This window comes from Vombatus ursinus, unplaced genomic scaffold, assembly GCF_900497805.2.
Source record: "Vombatus ursinus unplaced genomic scaffold, bare-nosed wombat genome assembly UNPS02014656.1, whole genome shotgun sequence".
Classification (NCBI taxonomy): domain Eukaryota; kingdom Metazoa; phylum Chordata; class Mammalia; order Diprotodontia; family Vombatidae; genus Vombatus; species Vombatus ursinus.
This window is the reverse complement of record NW_020954434.1, coordinates 57,277-78,365: the sequence shown is the minus strand read 5'-3', so window position 1 is coordinate 78,365 and position 21,089 is coordinate 57,277. Positions and strand designations below refer to the sequence as shown.

The 21,089-nt window shown below is 43.4% G+C and overlaps 1 protein-coding gene across 1 annotated transcript in view; it reads right to left on the bottom strand.

The window, feature by feature from the left end:
- Window positions 1–13,849: 13,849 nt before the first annotated feature.
- Window positions 13,850–21,089, bottom strand: part of LOC114042614 (zinc finger protein 665-like) — a 30,691-nt gene continuing 23,451 nt past the window's right edge. The window contains exon 7 of the mRNA XM_027861300.1: window positions 13,850–15,999. Coding sequence (XP_027717101.1) covers window positions 13,949–15,999 — 2,051 coding nt within the window. The 3' untranslated portion in view covers window positions 13,850–13,948. The remainder of the gene's footprint in view (window positions 16,000–21,089) is intronic.

Sequence of the window (21,089 nt, the reverse complement as noted above, 5' to 3'; positions counted from 1 at the left end):
TCTCTTCTTGATCTGTTCTCCAGATCAGTTGTTTTTCTTATGAGATATTTCATTTTCTCTTTTATTTTTTCATTCTTTATATTTTGTTTTATCTCTTGGTCTCATAATTTCACTGACTTTCCCTTGCCCAATTCTAATTTTCAAGGAGTCATTTTCTTCCTTATGATTCTGGATCTCCTTTTCTAGTTGATTGACTTTCTTTTCATTCTCTTCTTATTTTTCTTGGATTGTTCTTACTTATTAAATTTTTTTCTTCAATCTCTCTTATTTGATTTTTAGTCTTTTTAGAATTCTTCTAAGAATTCTTTTTGGGCAGGTGACCACTTGATATTAGTCTCTGGGGTAGAAGAGGGTTTTTTTGTTTCAGTATCCTCCTTTGAAGACAAACCCAGTCTTTTCTATTCCCATGGTAACTCTCTATGGTTGGATTCTTTCTCCTTTGCCTGCTCATTTAAAAAAAAAAATTATAGTAGCTTATTACTGTAATCACCTCCAGTCCTGGGGTGTGGGGGATGGTGCCTGTGGCCTCAGGTCCTCCTTCAGTTCTCCCCTCTACCTTGGAACTGGAACCAAGACCTCTGCCCTCCTTTATGTGCCCACAGCCACTGGTGTCCCTTCTCCACTGCTTCTGCACTCATGGGGCTTCTGGTTCCTTCTGGCCCGGGGCCTTGGATTGAGTCTGGGGGCAGTGGTATGGCTAAAGCCAGATTGTATGGTTAAATCAGGACATGCCTGTGGTTCGCTGAGGCCCATAAGGAAGTTAGAATATTGGGGCAGCTTTATTAGGGTTCCATCACCAAGTGATTATATGAACACAATTGCGAATGTTTTCACAATAAAAGACAGACCTAAACAATTGAAGAAATATTAATTGTTCACGTGTAGGCCAAGCCAATATAACAAAAATGACGATTCTACCTAAATTAATGTAGTGCCATACCAATCAAACTACCAGAGAATTATTTTATAGAGCTAGGAAAAAAATCATCTGGAAGAACAAAAGGTTAAGACTGTAATGGGAATCAGTTTTTAAAATACGAAGGAAGGTGACCTAGCATTACTAGTTTTCAAACTATATTGCAAAGTGGTGATCATAAAATTTTTTTTTTTAAAAAAAGGTCTGGTACTAGCTAAGAAATAGAATGCAGATCAGTTTTTGATGTCTTCGTTCATCCTTCACTGTAGAAGAGGACTGTTAACCAGAGATCGTGCCAGCACAGAATTTGGCTAGTACCTTGACTGATCACAAGAGAAATGGAAATGCGTGTGGAACTCCTCATACCACGAAGGAAAGAGTTCACCATCCAGGTAGAAAACTGAATCTTTTCGAGTTACAGAAAGAAGAGTCTCATGGCAGGAGTGGAAGGCTATGCCCCCCAAAATGACAGTGTCAAGGGAGCAGGAAGGATTATGCAAATGGCTGTGTACAAAGGAGTTATCTCCTGGTTACACTGGGGATACTAGAGACGGTCACAGAGGGAAGGCTCTAGAAAGAAATACAGGGGATCAGGAAAAGCTTACTGTGGAAGCAGGATCTGGGACTTGAAAGCAGTTAGGGGGCAGAGATGAGGAGGGAGAGCATGCCGGGCAAAGGGGAAGATTAGTGACGATGGCCAGAGTTGGGAGATGGAACTTCTTGTTCTGTGAACACAGGGAAGCCGGCAGTGTTAGAAGACTGCGTCCTGTTAATGGAATGACAAGCCACTTCCCAAAGTTACCGCCTACTCTCTGTTGCCTTTTGGAAGGCTCGTAACAAGGGCTAACAACTGACCGACGGCTCACGCCTCTTCTCCTGCTCTGATCCAGCGTTTCTCAGAGAATCCATTTTGAAAGGAAAAACCAGAGGAGTCAGGGAGGTTGGGGATGATTCCATGGGCTGCAGCAGCAGGAGAGAACGGTGCCAAGGCCCAGACTGCTGAAAATCAATCAAGCCCCTGAGCACTCCCACCCCAGGTCCCCAAGCCTTGCTGCATGCGGCCGATGTCACGCACACGCACACACACACACATGTGCACACGCAGACACAGTCACATGCACGCACACATACAGACACGCACAGACACACGTGCACTCACCCACAGACATGCTCACACACCCACGCACACTCTCACACACAGACACGTGCTCACACACATGCACACACACACCCACATACACACACACAGACGTACTCACACACATGCACACTCACACACAGTCACATGCATGCACACATACACAGACGTGCTCACACACATGCGCGCACACACACACACACACACACACACATACACACACACACAGAAAAGCCAGCCCTTCTTCTTTACACAGCTGAGCCCATGTGGGGCCCAGGGCTGGAGGTGACGCATCCTGGATGCTCTCACACATACACACACACACAGACACACGTGCTCACACACATAGACACACGTGCACATACACACAGATGCACACACACACAGACACACAGGCATGTGCACACACAGAGACACACTACACACACACACAGACCCTCACACAGACACAGACACACACAGATAAGGCGGCCCATCTTCTTTACACAGCTGAGTCCGTGTGGGGCCCAGGGCTGGAGGCCACGGGTACCAGATGCTCTCACACGTGCACACACACAGACACAGGTGCACATACACACGCACAGACCCTCTCACAGACACAGACACACACAGGCATGTGCTCACACACATGCACACTCACACACAGACACCCGCATACACATACACACAGACATATGCTCACACACAAGCACACTGACACACAGACACGCACACATACACATACTCACACACCCACAGACACACACACACATGCACAGATCTTCACTCACACACACAGACACAGATACACATGCACAGACACACACACAGAAACATGCACACACACAGACACACACAGGCATGTACAGACACACACACACACAGATAAGGCAGCCTGTCTTCTTTACACAGCTGAGCCCGTGTGGGGCCCAGGGCTGGAGGTGACGCATCCCAGATGCTCTCACACATGCACACACACACACACACACACACACAGGCATATGCACAGACCCTCACACAGACACACACAGGCATGTGCACACACACACACACACACACACACACACACACACACAGATAAGGCAGCCCGTCTTCTTTACACAGCTGAGCCCATGTGGGGCCCATGGCTGGAGGTGATGTGTCCTGGACGCGCTCACACATGCGCCCACACACACACAGACACACGTGCACACACACACACACACAGATAAGGCAGCCCCTCATCTTTACACAGCTGAGCCCGTGTGGGGCCCAGGGCTGGAGGCCACGCGTCTCAGACGCTCTCTGGGACAGCCACGGCTGGGGCGCCTCACTTGGTTCCACTGGCTTGTCTCTGTCAGCTCCTCATTTCTCTGGCCTTGAAGGTAATCACAGGGAGCACTCTTGTAGTTGTGCAGTTGTTTTCAGTTGTGTCCGGCTCTCCGTGACCCCGTCTGGGGTCTTCTTGGCAAAGATACTGGAGCGGTTTGCCGTTTCCTTCTCCAGCTCGTTTTACAGATGAGACAAACAGGGTTATATGACTTGCTGAAGGTCACATAGCCAATGTGTCTGAAACCAGATTTGAACTCAGATCCTCCTAGCTCCAAAGCTTGCCACTATTCACTGTGCCATTTAGCTGGCCTAGATAAAAGGAAAGGACTCTTTAAAAAAAAATCAGTCAATCAAGAAACATTTGTTAAGCCCTATTACAAGCTTTATTGCTGTTCGTCCTTTATTCTTTTTTTTTTTTGGCTAGGCAATGGGGTTAAGAGACTTGCCCGAGGCCACACAGCTAGTAAGTGTTATGTGTCTGAGGCCGGATTTGAGCTCAGGTCCTCCTGACTCCAGGGCCGGTGCTCTATCCACTGCACCACCTAGCTGCCCCTTCGTCCTTTATTCTTGACATCAAGGAGGTGATGCCATGATATATAAGTGAATTGGATATAAGTGAGGGAGGGCTGTGCAAAGTCACCAGCCTCACTTTCTCCTCCGGACCCATCTGGGCCCAGTGGCCAGATATGGATCAGGATGACTGGAGATGGCTCAGGACACAGTGGGAGACCTTGGCCTTTTCAAGCTCAGGTCTTTAGTTTGACTGAGGCAACACCCATTCAGTGATTAAGACTTCAAAAAAAAAAAAAGGAAGTCAGGAAGTCTAAGGCACAACGTTCAGGTCGCAGTCTTCCCTGCTTCTCTAGCTTGCTTGTACAGATTTGTTGGCTTGGCGGTTTCCCCATTAAACCAGAAGCTCCTCAAGGGCATGGCCTATTTTTCCTCTTTCTTTGTATCTGGTGCTTACCGCTCATTAACTGACTTTGGCCTCTTGTCCATCTGCAATCCTGATTTGTCAGACCTCATCCCCAACCTCAAGGAGACTTTTCCTCTTGAACAGACATCTTGTTATTCTTCCTTGGGGGTTATTCTCTCATTTTAAGAGCCTTAGGCCCTGTGGGGGAGCCGAGATACCCGAGTCCCATGGGAGGAGTTACGGGACTTGTTAAATTTTAAAAAAACCTTTCCTCTAGCCCCTTTGCACAGGCCCTCCCCCCTGCTAAGAGGAAAATTCTTCATTCTGGCTTTTACTCCGATTAATGAGGCAAAACTCAGGCCAAAGGGCATTAAAAGGAGTTTATTCCGAGCAAACCAAGGTAGCAACACATTGAAGGGCTGATCACTGGAGAACGTGGACGGCTTCAAGTTGGGCCAACTTTTATTGGGAGCTCTGGAAGGAGACAAGACAAGTCGGATGGGTCAACAGCAGCAAGGGGTCAGGCCCTTGCATCTCAGCTCCACCCCAAGGTAGCCAGCGCCTGACAGCTTGCAGGGAGGGGGGATAATGTCCCAGGCGGAGGTGGCTAACAAGGGGCATGTGCTGCCTTTCTCAGCAGAGCCTCCCCTCCACTGACGGAAGAGCAAGGATAAGAGCAACAGGTCACTGAGTCAACATGACTTTCTTTTTTTTAAGTACAACATCCCCCCCCCCCAGATTAAATGTTAAAACAATTTTTAAACATTTTTAAAAGTTCTGAATTCCAAATTCTAGCCCTCCTTCTCTTCCTCCCCTCCCCTCCCTGAGGTGGTAAGCAATCCAAGATAATTCAAACATGTGCAATCATGTAAAACCTTTTCATATTAATCATTTTGTACAAGAAGACTCAAATTTTTAAAAAAGAAAGAAAAAACTGAAAAACGGCATGTTTCAATCTGTATTTAGACAGTATCAGTTCTTTCTCCAGAGGCGGATAGCATGAACATGCTTCATCCTGAGTCCTCAGGCATTGTCTTGGATCATCGTATTGCTGAGAAGAGCTGAGTCATTCACAGTTCTCCATCCTGCAATGTTGCTGTTACTGTGTACAGTGTTCTCCTGGTTCTGGTCACTTCACTCTGCATCAGTTCATGTAAGTCTTTCCAGGTTTTTCTGAAATCATCCTGCTTGTCATTTCTTATAGCACAATAGTATTCCATTACATTCATATGCCACAACTTGTTCAGCCATTCCCCAATTGATGGGCATCCTCTCAATTTCCAAATCTTGGCCACCACAAAAAGAGCTGCTGTAAATATATTTGTACAAATAGTTCCTTTCCTTTTTTTTTTTTTTTTATGTCTTTGGGATATAGACCAAGTAGTGGTATTGCTAGATCAAAGGCTATGCACAGTTTTGTAGATCTTTCAGCATAGTTCAAAATTGTTCTCTGGAATGGTTAGATTAGTTCACAGGTCCTCCAACAGTGCAATAGTGTCCCAGTTTTCCCACATCCCCTCCAACATTTATCATTTTCCTGCTTTGTCAAAATAGCCAATCTGATAGGTGTGAGATGGTACCTCAGAGTTGTTTTCATTTGCATTTCTCTAATTAATAGTGATTTAGAGCATTTTTTAATATGACTATAGATAGCTTCGATTTCTTCTTCTGAATACTGCCTGTTCCTATCCTTTGACCATTCATCAATTGGGGAATGACTTGTATTCTTATAGATTTGACTCAGTTCTCTATATATAACTTTAGAAATGAGGACTTTATCAGAGACACTGACTGTAAAAATTGTTTCCCGGCTTTCTGCTTCCCTTCTAATCTTGGTTGCATTGGCTTTGTTTGTGCAAAACCTTTTTAATTTAATGTCATCAAAGTCATCCATTTTGCATTTCATAATGTTCTCTATCTCGTTTCATCATAAATTCTTCCCTTCTCTATAGATCTGACAGGTAAACTATTCCTTTTTCTCTAATTTGCTTATAGTTTCACCCTTGATGTCTAAATCATGTACCCATTTTGACCTTATCTTGGTTGTTTGCAAAATTTATCATTGGATGTATAAAATTTAACTGCTGTTTTGGACTTTGCACCCCAACTCCCTGACTCTACTCCCCAAAAGAAAATCTGTATATTATTTCAATTGGCACTTTCTTTTCTGAGTTCAGAAGTTCTAGGCAGTTTTCTTGTATTATTTCTTGTATTATGATGCCCAGGTTTGTGTTTTATTTTGTTTTTTTATATTTATTCTATTCTTCTGTGAGACCTGATTCTTAAGTTGTATCTATAATCCTAACTTTGATGTCAATGTCTTTCTTAGACAGAGATCACATGTTTTTTCACATTACTTCTTTTTGTCTCCATCTAGATTTCCCTTCAGGTCTGGGTATTTGTATCTCCAATCTATTGTTTTCCCTCCCCACTAAGGATTCCAAATTTTCTCTTCTACCACTCACATCTATGGTCTCATGATTCTCATTTCTCTCTTGAGCCATCTGGGAACATCTTTTTTTTTTTTTTGCTTTTTGGTGAAGCGATCAGGGTTAAGTGACTTGCCCAGGGTCACACAGCCAGCAAGTGTTAGGTGTCTAAGGTCGGATCTGAGCTTGGGTCCTCCTGACTTCAAGGCTGGAACTCCATCCACCACACCATCTAGCTGCCCTTATCTGGGAACATCCTGCCGTGGTTTGGTGATGTCTTAGTAATCCACAGGGTTTGTGCCTTGTCAAGTATTATTTCAATTTCTTCAATCTTGCAGGATTTACTCAGAAACACTTTGACTCATTTGATGTCCAAATGTCAATCTTCTACTTTAATGTCTTCCCTACTGATTTATCTTGTTATACTCAAGCTTTCTTCCTCCCAAGAGCTCTGATAATTTGTCCTTCCCCCCCCCATATGCCTCTATGACTCATTTCCTCCCTCCTCCTCAAGAGGGTTTCATTCAGTTTCAGAAGCTGAGACCTTTGCCACTAATAGTTTTATTGTTAAGCCCTTTTCCAAAGCCTCAGCCTCACCTGGTAATCTTATTCAAATGCACTTTCCTTCCTGGCCCCAAATAGAACCTGGCTTCAGTTTGTCTAATGTCCCAGGAAAACATTAAAGTTTTAGAAACTGCCTTATTTCCCTTTGAAAGCAAACTCTACCTTTCAGTTCCCTTCATTATCTATTCTCATTGTTTATTACCTTCCAAACAACCCAACCAACCCCTCTTCCTCTGGCCACCCTTAATCCTAGCTAGGCGCCCACGAGGTTCAGGACCCAGCAGTTCTGTTCACCCCAGCTTGCTGGCCACTCCCATGCAGATCTCCCTAGGCCCTGCCTCCCCTCACCCCAAACTACTTGGCCACTCCTAGATCCCTCTCACAATCTTTCTGTACTTAAGATTCACCCCAGCCCCCACTCAGACGCTGGGAATCTCTCATGCCCTTAGAGGCTGAGACTCTCACGCCCGCCCGTCTTTATGGGCGTCACCTGGCTTGGGATTCACCTGGCCTCCCCCATTCAGAAGCTGAGCTTTCCTCATGCCCAAAAGGCTGAGACTGCCTCAAGCCCGCTCATCCTCACGAGCGTCACCTGACCACCTTGGCCCCCATTTAGATCACTGATGTTTGGGTTCCTTGGGAGTCTGGCCCATATGCTTTGTCTTTAATAAACTTTTTCTCTGGCTGGAAGATTATTTTTTGGGTTGAATTCTTTCAGGCAGACCGCGCCGTGATATGGGGCTTTTTCCCAGCACCCCAGAACCCCCTCCCTCTTCACTCCCACTTTCATGGTGGACTCCAGAAGACTGGGCCTCAAAGCTGCTTCAGCCTCGTCTTATGCTTTTTTGCTGGCCTCAGTCTCTGCCTCATGTGGCTTTTGGGGATACAGAATTGGGCTCAGCTGAATGCCAGGCTCAGGGCAGACCTGCTCCTCACATTCCCACACAAGTGCCTGGCCCCAGTTCCTGGTGTTTGTTTCTTTATGTGAATGCTCATGTAGCAGTGCGTGCAGGCAAAGAGCACTTCCACTTTATCATCTCCTTTATCGACATGAGGGGAAGGAAGGGGACATCTGTGCTCTGATGCTCATTGTCAAAGAATGCTGGGGTGGAGGCAGGGGCAGAATGTGCTGACAGAAAGGAAATTGCTGAGTGCATCCCAGAGCACACACCCATTGGTCAGGTTCTATTGAGTAGGGTAAGGGAGTCGAAGGTGCACATTGTGGATTGGAGATTATATCTTTCGGGGTATTAATTCATCAGGCTGTTACCTTACTAGATTTCTTAGTGTCCTGGCCTGATAAGGTCACTGGATTACTTTATTTCTTGGGGGAAATTTGGGGAGGTGTTAGAGGTTTGGAGAAAATAATTTAATTCCTCCCATATTGGAGGTTATGGACATAGCAGAGTATTTTATCCTCACTTCCAGACTGCCACTTTGCCACCAACATTCAGCAATCTCTGCTCTTAGGTTCACTCCATCCATCTTTATAACAGTCCAATTTCTTGTCATAATCAACTCTAGGCTTCCTAGTCATTCTCTTCTTAAAAGTATGGCACCCAGTTCAGTCTCTCCACTCTCATACTTGAGAACTTCAAAATACCCAATGATTCCCTTCAAACACCCCAGCCTCCTGACAGACTTTCATTTCATCTCCATTCCACCTCAGCCATGCAAAGGGATGGTCATAGCCTTAACCTAACCATCCCTCTCTTCCACCTCCACGATCCCAAACTTTCAACATCTCTTCTCCGACCACAACCTCGTGTCCTTCACAATCCCCCTCTGCTTTACTCCTCACCTTCAACTGGTCCTTACCACGATCTAGAACTCTGCCAAACATCTGATCTGTTCCCTCAGTCCACCAGCCCTTGTTGAACTGTGATTGACCAACACTGATCATGCCTTGCCAACCCCCAATCCCAAGTAACAGCCTTTATTTACCGTTTTCATGCCTAATCTGCAGAGCAATCCTTTAGTTCTAGGTAAATGTTAGCTATACACGACATAGCAGTTACTCCAAAACTTCTCTCAATTCAACCTCCTCTATCACCGATTTGCTCTTTTTTGTTGAGGACTTTACTATCCTATCAGTCACTGAGGTTCACAATTTTGGCATCGTCCTTGACTTTCCTCTCCCTCACCAACCTATATCCCAGATATTGCCAAACCCTGTCGATCTGCCTTCTACAATATCTTTTTACTGTCTGTCTCTCTATCCATTTACTTGTATGGCTTCCACCCTTGTTCAGGTCCTCACTACTACTATCTGGAGTAGTGCTGTTTACTGACACCAGGGCTTCCTGCTTTCAATCAAGAACATTTTCAATTTTAAGGAATAAATCATGTATCTTTTGTCCCCGAATCCTTCCATTTGTTGGCATGTAAAGGCTTATCACAAGCAGACTCCATCTTTACAGACTGATTCCACATCACCCTTGTCTCTGTAGGCCAGCCAAACTGGCCTATGGTGTTTTTCCCACTCACTAAGTTCATGTCTCTACCCCCCATGTCTGCCCCCCATGTCTGAATTGCTCTCCCCTTGGTTCCCTTCAACAAGGCACAGATTAAGTGCCACCTCCCAGCACTTAGAATAGTGCACCTGGCACACAGCTGGCACTTAATAAGCCACCAGACACCGAGGTCCCTTCTCAAGCTCAACGGCCAAGCATTCAAACTCTACTGCAGAGAGTGCCACTCTGATGGGCTGGCCACATTGTTCAAACGCCAAAGGCATATTTGCCTAAAAGCCCATTTTACGGAGAACTTGAACAAGTCCACGCACTCGCATGGAGGTCAGAAAAAGTGATACAAAGACACTTTCGGGTCTCTCTGAAGAACTATGGAATCGAGGATGGCTGAGTGGCATGGGGAATAGTGCACCAGCCATGGAGTCAGGAGGACCTGAGTTCAAATATGGCCTCACACACTAGCTCTGTGACCCTGGGCATGTCACTTAACCCTGACCGCCTCAGAAGCAAAAACAACTCCGTAATCAATTGTGGGACATGGGAGACACTGCACAGGACTGCCCAGCATGGCCTGCCCAGGTTAAAGACGGCACTGTGCTCTATGAGCAAAGCAGAATGGCAGGACCTGAAAAGAAACTCAAAATTCACAAACTGAGAGATGTCTCCACTCCAAGTGTTCACGTGGACTATTTGTGCCCAACCCGAGTTCATACTGGTCTGATCAGCCACGGTCACACACACTGCACACTGACCCCAACACAGTGACGCCCTTTGGGTCCTCTTCGAGAACAAAGGACAACAGCCGCAAACTAACCTCGGAGGCCTTTGAGGATTCCTCTCGTGAGTCTTCCTGAAAGTCCTCTGTATTTGCCTCGAATATATTTTGTATTCATCATAAGAATCATGGCTGCGGGCACAGGGGCCAGAGTACTTCCAGTCTTGCCACAAGCACAACCTGTGGCCCACTTCAATCCTGGGGAATCTCTAGATAGCAGTTAGGTTCACCATTCTCATGCTAATACAGTTCCTTGACCCCCAACCCCAAGATGAGATTAATTATAATAAAAGTTATCATGCAAAAAGTACAAAAGTTTCTCTAAAATGGGGAAGTAAAAAGTATTCAATGTAAAAACATGAATTGGGTATAAAATAGTTTATACCTACTAATGGGTCAGTCAATATTTATTAAAGGGGCAGCTAGGTGGCACAATGGATAGAGCACCGGCTCTGGAGTCAGGAGGACCTGAGTTCAAATCCGGCCCCAGACACTTGATACTTACTAGCTCTATGGCCCTGGGCAAGTCACTTAACACCATTGCCTAGCCAAAAAAAAGAAAATATTTATTACGCATCTACTATGTGCCACGCACTGTGCTTAGCACAGGGGACATAAGGAAAGGTAAAAGAATTCTTGCTGTCCGGGAGCTCCCAGTCTAATGGGGAGGCTGGCCGAGGAGAGCCTTGTTCTTACAAGAGTGAGTACTCTGACTACTGCAATCTCCCTCAAGACAACCGGTGTCTGTTTCTGGACATGCCTAATTGTGGGCTTGGGTCTCAGCTTCAGAGCATGCGCAGGTGTCCTGCAGCTGTTTCCTGTCTGCTTGCTGAGCTCCACGAGCCTGGCAGGGGTTATTTTTTGAGGTACATACACCCCAAAAAGACACAAAACGGGAGTGGTCCCATCCCCAATACAGGCCTGCCAAAGAGCCCAAGTGATCACTAATCAACTTGGTGGAGGAAACAAGGGTACCCCCTCAGTGACCATCTGAAGCTCAGGTTTTTCCACGTAAATTTCACTATTCTCTTATTCAGTTTCATGAATAATAATATGAATAATCAGAATTAAATCCTGATTGGTACTGCATTAAATGGGCAAATTTCAGCAAGATGATGCCAGAAAATAAAATTATACTTATTTTCTATTTCACATACATGCAAAAATACTAAATATTAGTTTATAAAATATGGGAACAAAATTATTCCTCATCAATCACCAAGCATTATTTAATCACCTATTGATTAGCACTAAGTGCCAGACATTGTGCTAAGTGTTGGGGATAAAAAGAAAAAACAGTTCAAACAGTCCATGTTCTCTGGGAGTTTACATTCTAACAACTAAGCAGGGTTTATTGCTGGAATGAAATCTTAGTATACATAAGCAATATTAACAACATATTACAGCACATAAACAAAAAACTCACACTATATGAAAATATCCAAGAAAAGTCTGACAAAACATAGTATTCCTTGATGATTTAAAATGAATAGAAAAAAAAAAAACCAGAACAGAAACATTTTTTAAACACAAGACATACTTTTTTTTTGTAGTAGAACCTTTGCTCAACTTGATAAATTTCCCCACTCATCCATTTGATGAGATTTCAGAGGACCTCTCATGGAACTAGACATATGCCCTACAGCATTTCTGGAAGGATGCAAAAAACTGATTGGTCTCCAGTGACCGGGGCTGACTTATACATGATTGTCAACTAAGAAGCAGGGTATATGGACACATCAGAAGAACTTTTCCCTTCTATGGTCTAAAAGACTGAGCTCTGGAAACTGCTCTGTCCTTTTTGTACCCTTCTCCCTTTTTTTTTTTTTTTTTTTTAAGCAATTGGGGTTAAGTGACTTGCCCACAGTCAGACAGCTAGTAAGTGTCAAGTGTTTGGTCTGAGGCTGGATTTGAACTCAGGTCCTCCTGACTTCAGGGCCAGTGCTCTATCCACTGTGCCACCTAGCTGCCCCCCTTCTCCCTTTTTTCAAAGCTCTCTATTGGATTTTCAGCAAGGGGCCGTGTAGGAAAGAGAATTTCTCTCGTCTCAGCAGCAATGACAGCTCGCAACAAATACTTGCTAAGGAAAAAACAGAGTGGATTTTTTTTTCCGCCTTCAATCTCTCACATACTAATAGCCTTAAAAAAAAAAGATGACTATCCTGTTCCAGCTTTTTATCCTCAATTCACCTACATTATACAATAACCCACCCTACTCAGAAGACCTCATTTTCTACTCTGCTTGCACCAACATATTATTTTTTAACAATCCTCTTCAATTGACCCTTCCAGTACTTCAAGATGGAAGAAAGCCATCTCCATATAGTGGCTCCATTTTCTCCAGTGCTTGCAATCTGGCTCTGTGACCCCACCACTTGGAGAAGAGACAGGGAGAGCAATGAGAAAGCTACTACAGTAGTCCAAGTGAGAGGTGATATGGGTCTGAACAGGCATAAACTGAGGGGAAAGAGGACGACAGATTCAAAAGATGCTGGGGAAGTGGAAACGACAAGTCAGTAGCTGATAGGTTAAGAGGATGAAGAAGGAAAGACAACTCCAAGGTTACAAACCTGGGTGACTAGAAGAATGCTTTTGGTACCCTCAACAGAAATAGGAAGAGCTGTTAGTATTTAGCTCCTAGGAAGTTACTCTACACAGAGAAGGGTTAAGCAACTTGCCAAAAGCAACAAAGGTAGTAAACGGCAGACAGGCCACCAGTCACACTATTCCATGCTGATTGACCTGATGTGAATGTACATTTTTATTTAACAAACTACAAAGAATGGGGTCTATAGTTTCATGTATAATACTTTATTCTTGCTTGTGCAACTGTATTTTTTGTTGTTGGATATTAAGTTTATTATTTTTAAAAGGAAAAATTAAAGAGAAGTGTGGGGAGAATAGAATCCCTTGCAACTAAATAAATATAACACTTCAGTGATTTGACTAAACATTTTTTGTAACCTTGGTAACACAAATGCCTTTTCAGATACTGCTTGAGCATACTGATTGCAGAATGTGTTACTGACATTATTACAGGAAGGGTGATAAAGGGAGGTATGCCTCTTATCTCTTAAAGAACCAATAATGTAGTTGGTGGTGAAGTCTCCCATCTTAACTATACAGTACTTGGACAGCTGGCAGTTTTTCATGAAGTCTTCCCCAGAATATTCCTTCCCCATCATTAATTAATCTCCAACATAAAGTCTCTGATGCCTGATGAGGCATGGACTACATCAAAGGTTTTATCAGTTGAGACTTTTATAAGGTTTTTCTTCCATATGAATTCTCTGGTGCTTGAAGGGTTCAGCTAGTGCTGAAGGCGTTCTCACAGCCATTACACTTATAGGTTTCCCATTATTATGAATTTTCTGGTATTTAGTAAGATACCCCCTGTGGCTAAGATGACCAAAGCTGAAGGAGTTTCCAAATTCATTATATTCATCAGCTTATTTTCCATTGTGAATTCTCTGATGACAAATAAGGGATGTCCTATGACTGAAGGTTTTTGAACACACACTGCACTGAAAGGGTTTCTCTCTAGTATGAATTCTCTGGTGTAGAACAAGGCTTCCTCTCTGGCTGAAGGACTTCCCACATTTATTACATGCAAAGGGCTTCTCCCCAGTATGAACTCTCTGATGTCTAAGAAGGTGTCCTGTCTGACTGAAGGTTTTCCCACATTCGTTACATTTGCAAGGTTTCTCTCCAGTATGAATTCTCTGATGCTTATTAAGTTGCCCTCTCTGGCTGAACGCTTTCCCACATTCATTACACTCAAAGGGTTTCTCACCAGTATGAACTCTATGATGATAAATAAGGGATGTACTATGACTGAAGGCTTTTCCACATTCATTGCATTCAAAGGGTTTCTCTCCAGTATGAATTCTCTGATGATAAAAAAGGTTCCCTCGCTGGCTGAAGGCTTTCCCACATTCATTACACTGAAAGGGTTTCTCTCCAGTATGAACTCTCTGATGATGGAGAAGGGATCTCCTATGGCTGAAAGTTTTCCCACATTCATTACATTCAAAAGGTTTCTCTCCAGTATGAATTCTCTGATGATAAATAAGAGATGCATTATGGCTGAAAGCTTTCCCACAATCATTACATTCAAAGGGTTTCTCTCCAGTATGAATTCTTAGATGAGAATACAGGGAAGTTCGATGGCTGAAGGTTTTGCCACACTCATTACATTCAAGGGGTTTCTCTCCAGCATGAATTCTCTGATGCTCAGTAAGACTTCCCTTATGGATGAAGGCTTTCCCACATTCATTACATTCAAAAGGTTTCTCTCCAGTATGGATTCTTTTATGTTCATTAAGGTGCCCTCTCTGGTTGAAGGCTTTCCCACATTCATTACACTCAAAGGGTTTCTCCCCTGTATGAATTCTCTGATGATCGATAAGGGACACTCTATGATTGAAGGCTTTCCCACATTCACTGCATTCAAAGTGTTTCTCTCCAGAATGAATTCTCTGATGTTCAGTAAGGTGGCCCCTTTGACTGAAGGCTTTCCCACATTCATTACACTCAAAGGGTTTTTCTCCAGTATGAGTTCTCTTATGTTCATTGAGATTTCCCCTCTGGCTGAAGGCTTTCCCACAGTCATTACACTTAAAAGGTTTTTCTCCAGTGTGAACTCTTTGATGCAGAGTAAGGCTAGAATTGCTGCTGAAGGCTTTGCCACATTCATTACACTTGAAGGGTTTCTCTCCAGTATGGATTTTTTTGTGTTCATTAAGGTTTCCCCTCTGGCTGAAGGCTTTGCCACATTCATTACACTCAAAGGGTTTCTCACCTGTATGAATTCTTAGATGCAGAATGAGGCTTGAGTTGTTGTTAAAGGCCTTGCCACAATAATGACATTTAAAGGGTTTCTCTCCAACATTAGCCCTCTTATTTTGAGACAGGCTTCCACTATGGCTTAACTCTTTCTCACATTCATTTTTCTTTCCAGGATGAATCCTCTGGTTTTCAGCAAGAAGTGAGCTCTTACTGAAGGCTTTCTCACATCCATTACATTTACATGGTTTGTCTCCTGAATGCATCATGTGAAACTGAACAAAGTCTGAGTGAGAACTGAAAGGCTTCTTACAATTATACTTAGCAAGGGTCTTCCCTTTGGAGACTTTACTATGTTTAACTAGGTCTGAAATTGGTTTGATGCTATTTCCTTGTGTGCCATAATTCTGGTGACTTTTTCCTAAAGGAACATTCTGTTTTGGAACAAAGACTGATCCTAAACTAAACTTTCTTCCATGTGTATTACTTTCATGGAGATGCCTCTGTTTAGCAAGATTTTGGGGAGTGATTGTCACTTGTCTGGATTGTTTCCTCTGGCTGTTCTTCTTCCTCTCTAATTTGACATCGTGTTCCCATGTCTTTTCCATCTTGGGATCATCCTTTTTGAGTCTTCCCTGGGATGGTACTCTTATATAAATACTCTGCTTGGGAGTAGAATCCATGGTTTCAGACTTAGTCTCTTGAATAACAGAATCTGAAAGAAGCAAACAAAAAGCATGAATACAAACCATTCTCAGTGCTCACAGAAAGGAAACTGTCCTACGCTAACTTCTAGGTTCTCTTTCCTCCATAGGGAGGATGATGAACAATATGAAAATGAGAACGCTCATTTATGTGGAGCTTTTTCCTTTTCCCTTCCTCATCTCACACCCTAGGGCCATCATCCCTTACTATTAACCCCCCCTTCTCCATCGCACCTTACTACATTCTGACCAAAAAATGGTCCTTCTGCTTAGCAAAGGCTGATAAACCCCTCTCCATATACCTTTCATCTCATTCCCCACCTTTTCCAACAAACTGCCTACATTATCATCCCCATTCTTGTTCATCTTTCCTTGTCTAGTGGTTCCTTTCTTGCTGCTCACACACACACACGTACGTACGCATATCCATCATTCTTTGAAAAAACTAAAGAACTTCAATTTATCCTACCACCACTGACAGATATCACCCTTTAACTCTCCTCTCCTTCTCTGTTCAATTCCTTGAGAAAGTACCTCTACCTCCTCTCCTCTCTTCTAAAGTCTCTGAATTCTGGCTTCCAACCTCATCACTCAACTGAGACTACCCTCTCCAAAATCATCAAAAATGTCTTAATTACCAAACCTAATGACCATTTTTCAATAACTATCTTTTTCTGACCCTTCTTCAGCATTCGAAACTGTTGACTCTCTCCTCTCTGGATTTTTATCAAGTTGCTATCTCATGTTTCTCCTTCCATCTGAGTCTCTTTTTCTCAATTATTATAAATGTGTAGGTATGCCTCACCCTCCTATCCTAGGTCCCCTTCTCTCTTCTCTTCACAACCTCTCATTTGGTCACCTCATCAGTTATTCAGTTCTCCTCTCCATGGAGATGACTCCCAAATTCATTCATCTCTAGTTTCTCTTCTTAGCTCCAGTCCCACATCACCAAATAAGGAAACAAGGACTTACCCAGTGATTTCTACAAGCCAACACTTGGGCACATATCAACGATGCTCTAAGTGCCTCAGATCCAATCATGCTCAAAGCAGAACTCACTTCCGCCCCTCTTCCAAACATCCCAATCTCAAAGGAGAGCACCGCCATCCTTCTGGTCACTCAGGCTCATGTCTGATTCCTTGCTCTCACTCCTATGTATTTAATCACTTGCAAGTGCACTAGATTTTGACTCAATACATATATTTCATCCATCCCTTCCTCTCTACTCACACCGTCACCATCCACTTAAACTATTGTGAAAGCCTTCCAATTATCCTGCCTCAAATCTCTCCCCTTTTTAATTCATCCTACACATAACTGCTAAGGTGATATTCTGAAAGCACAGATCTAACCATGTTAGTTCCCTATAGAATAAACTGCAGTGGCTCCCAATTACCAAAGGATCAAATATCAACTCTCTAGTTCTCCTTTAAAGCCCATCACAACCTAGATCCCACTTACCTTCCAAAACTTATTTATTACTCTCCTTCACATACTGTAAACCCCAACAAAAGTGGCCTTCTGATTAGTTCCAGACATGCTATTTCAGCTCCTATCTCTTTGCCTTTGCACAGGCTGGCCTGATACCTGAAATGTGACTCCTCCCAGGTTCCTGCAAAGCTTAGCTCAAAGTCACCTCCTCAAGGAGACCTTCCCCAATCCCTTCAGCGGCTAGTGCCTCCCTCCCAAAATGACTGTGTATTTATTTTCTACATTCTTCTACGTGCACATTGTTTCCAAGAAGTAGGGAATGTTTCACTTTTGTCTTTGTATCATCCCTGGCTGGCACAAAGTAGGCTCTAAAATGCTCACTGACTCACTGATTGACTGAGCCAGTCCTGTATCAAGAGCAAAGAAAAACAGATAAATAAATGACATAATGAACTGGTCCCCAGACAGGACTCGAGCTCATTGATTTAAGAGCTACATATAGACAGAGACACACGCACAATATACGAGTCTTGAACGTGTTTGTAAGGAAAAGGGAGAAGCCAATGGACTGACAGAGACTAAAGAGAGAGAGGAAGAAAGAAGGGGAATGACTCACAGAAATAAACCTTGCAGGAGATGGGGTCAATGGTGCAAGTACAGAGGTCAGACCTGGGAAAGAGAAAGAACACCTCATCTTCTGAGATTGTAAGAAATGACTAAAGACTCACCAAAGTTGTGCCAGCAAATGGCCCCAACCCTCTCAGTAATATAAGAAGCAAGAATGTTTGCTGAATGAGAGGCTACGGTGTAGAGGCCTGAGAAATGAAGTCTTCTCTAAGGAGGCAGCTCACTCTCACATGGAAGAGGGGTAACTGGTGGTTGCTGAGTCTCACGTAGGCTTGATTTAAGAAAGTTTCCTTAAAATTGCAATGCAAAATTGGAAGAGTTGGCCCTCATTAATTGTGTCCAAGGAAACAAACACGTCATAGAGATGATTCCCATTCAGATGCTTATTGGTTTAGATGCCTCTCGGGTTCCTTTCCTCCTAGAACCCGATGAGTAAGTGGTCAAAGGAAAGCAATAATCCAATACAAAAACAAAATGTCCACACTGACCCTAAAACAACCAATCAAAATCTAACAATCAGAGGCATTAATTTACCCTCCTTTGTGGCCTAGGATACTGATGGAACTGGGGAGACATGACAGGAGTCACTGCACCCCAGCCCCCTCACTATTCACACAATAGTCAGAACTGCTGTGAGCAAGTCAGTTGTGATGTGGGCCTGAAGCTGTTTTTGTTTACTTTGCCTCTGGGAAAGGAAAATATGAAAGTGGGTTTTTAAAAAGACTTTGGCAGGGGAGGTCCTGAGACCCCCAGAGTATATCACTACTTTGACTTTTTCGACTTAAGATAACTTTTACCTGTTCTGACCTTCCCAAACTCCTTTCTAATGGGCAAACAGGAAAAAAACAATTCAATGGAGGGTAGGACTGTGGAGAAACAGACACACAACTACACATATGGTGGAACTATGACTTGATGAAGACTTTTTGGAAAGTATTTTGGCAATATACCACAAGATCTACCAAATTTATCAAAAGGAAAAAAACCCACCGAACTATACTGGGCATTCATAGTAGCATTTTTTTTTTCAAGAGGAAAAATACTGGAAACACCCATGTGCCTAATAGGAAACAACCAAACTAACAGTATTATGGTGATAAAAAGTATGGTAAGTCTAAAAAGAAGTAACAAGAAGAACACAAAAACATATGGAAAGAGTTGTAGGAAATGATTCGATACAAAGTGAAAAAAACACCATCAGAACAATAACACACACACTGACAACTGGAAAAATAAACAATCTGGAGAAATCACAAAAAACTCGGCAAATGGACACAGAAGTAAATGGACATTTTCATTTCTATCCTATTAAATACACAGCCTTGTGGTCCACGACCCAGGTTTGGTCACAGAGCCACGGCAACTGAGAAGGGAATCTCTGCACACAGGAATGGTGTTTGCTGGCGAAGAAGGCCCTGGGGAGAATGCTAGTATCCCAAGAAAAAGAGGCATCTCAGAAGCTTGCAGCAGCGTGGCCCAGAACCCAACATGTAGAGCAGGAGCTCATTTTCAGCCTCTAACTCAGCCTGCAGACAAATAACTAGGGCAGGAATCCCAAACCAAAGGAAGCCTCGCAATTCCATCACTCTGAACCAGCAACGTTTCCCAGCCGGCTGATGCAGCACCCCATTCCTCAGGCCTAAACCCAAGTCAGAGACATGCAGAGCTCAGACCAGGGGGACAAAAATCAAGACTTCTTCCTGGATCAGACCACCCCAGGAGCACCAAAAGCTCAAAGACCCCCAGCCTGAGCTGTCCCTGAGATCCTGGAAGAGAACAGCAACAGGACCAGCCTAGACTTTCCCTCGAGATGTGCCACAGAACCTACCCCTAACTAAGATCAAGTGTGATGTCAGAGAGAAGGCTGGAAGAGTGGGCAAACAAAAAAAAAAAAAAAAGAAAGAAACTCCATACTGAGCAATTACAGGGGTAAGTACGCTCAGGACAAAAACCCAGAAGAAACACCTACAAGCAAAGGCTCAGAGAAAAACAAAGCCTGTGGAGAAACTCAACTAGAATGCCTGGAAGAGACGAAGCAAGAATTTAAAGACGCTAACGATTCCAAAAGACTGATGACGTGAGGCATCTCACAGCAACAGCTTTCCTGGAAAACAGATCAAGTGGAAAAAACTGAAGAATCATTGGCTTACGTGAACACCATGACCGAAAAGAGCCTAGACATCTTACTTCAAGAAATCTTTTTTTTTAAATTAATTTATTTTTAGTTTTCAACACTCGTTTCCACAAGATTTTGAGTTCCAAATTTTCTCCCCATCTCTCCTCTCCCCCCACCCCAAGACAGCATGCATTCTGAATACTCCTTCCCCTAATCTGCCCTCCCTTCTATTACTTTCCCCTTCTATTTTCCTGTAGGGCAGGATAGATTTCTATACCCCATCACCTGTATATCTTATGTCCCAGTTGCATGTAAAAATAATTTTTATCATTTGTTTGTATAGTTTGGGGTTCCAAATTCTCTTCCTTCCTCCCTCCCCACCCACCCTCATTGAGATGGCAAGCAAGTTGATACAGGTTATACATCTGTAGCCATGTAAAACACTTCCATAGTAGTCATGTTGTGAAAAATTGTATTTCCCTTCATCCTATCCCGCCCCACCCTTTTATTCTACTCTCTTTTCACCCTGTCCCTCCTCAGAAGTGTTTGCTTCTGATTACCCCCTCCCCCAATCTGTCCTCCATTCTATTCCCTTCCCCCCTATTTTCCTGTAGGGTAAGATAGGTTTCCATACCCAATTGAATATGTATGTTATTCCCTCCTTAAGCCAAATCCAATGAGAATAAGATTCATTCATTTCCTCTCACCTTCCCCCACTTCCCCTCCACTGTAAAAGCTTTTCTTGCCTCTTTCATGTGAGATAATTTACCCCATTCTACCTCTCCCTTTCTCCTTCTCCCAGTATAATCCTCTCTCACCCCTTAATTCTATTGTTTAGATATCACCGTTTCATCTTCAACTCATCCTGTGCCATCTATCTATCTATCTATCTATCTATCTATCTATCTATCTATCTATCTATCTATC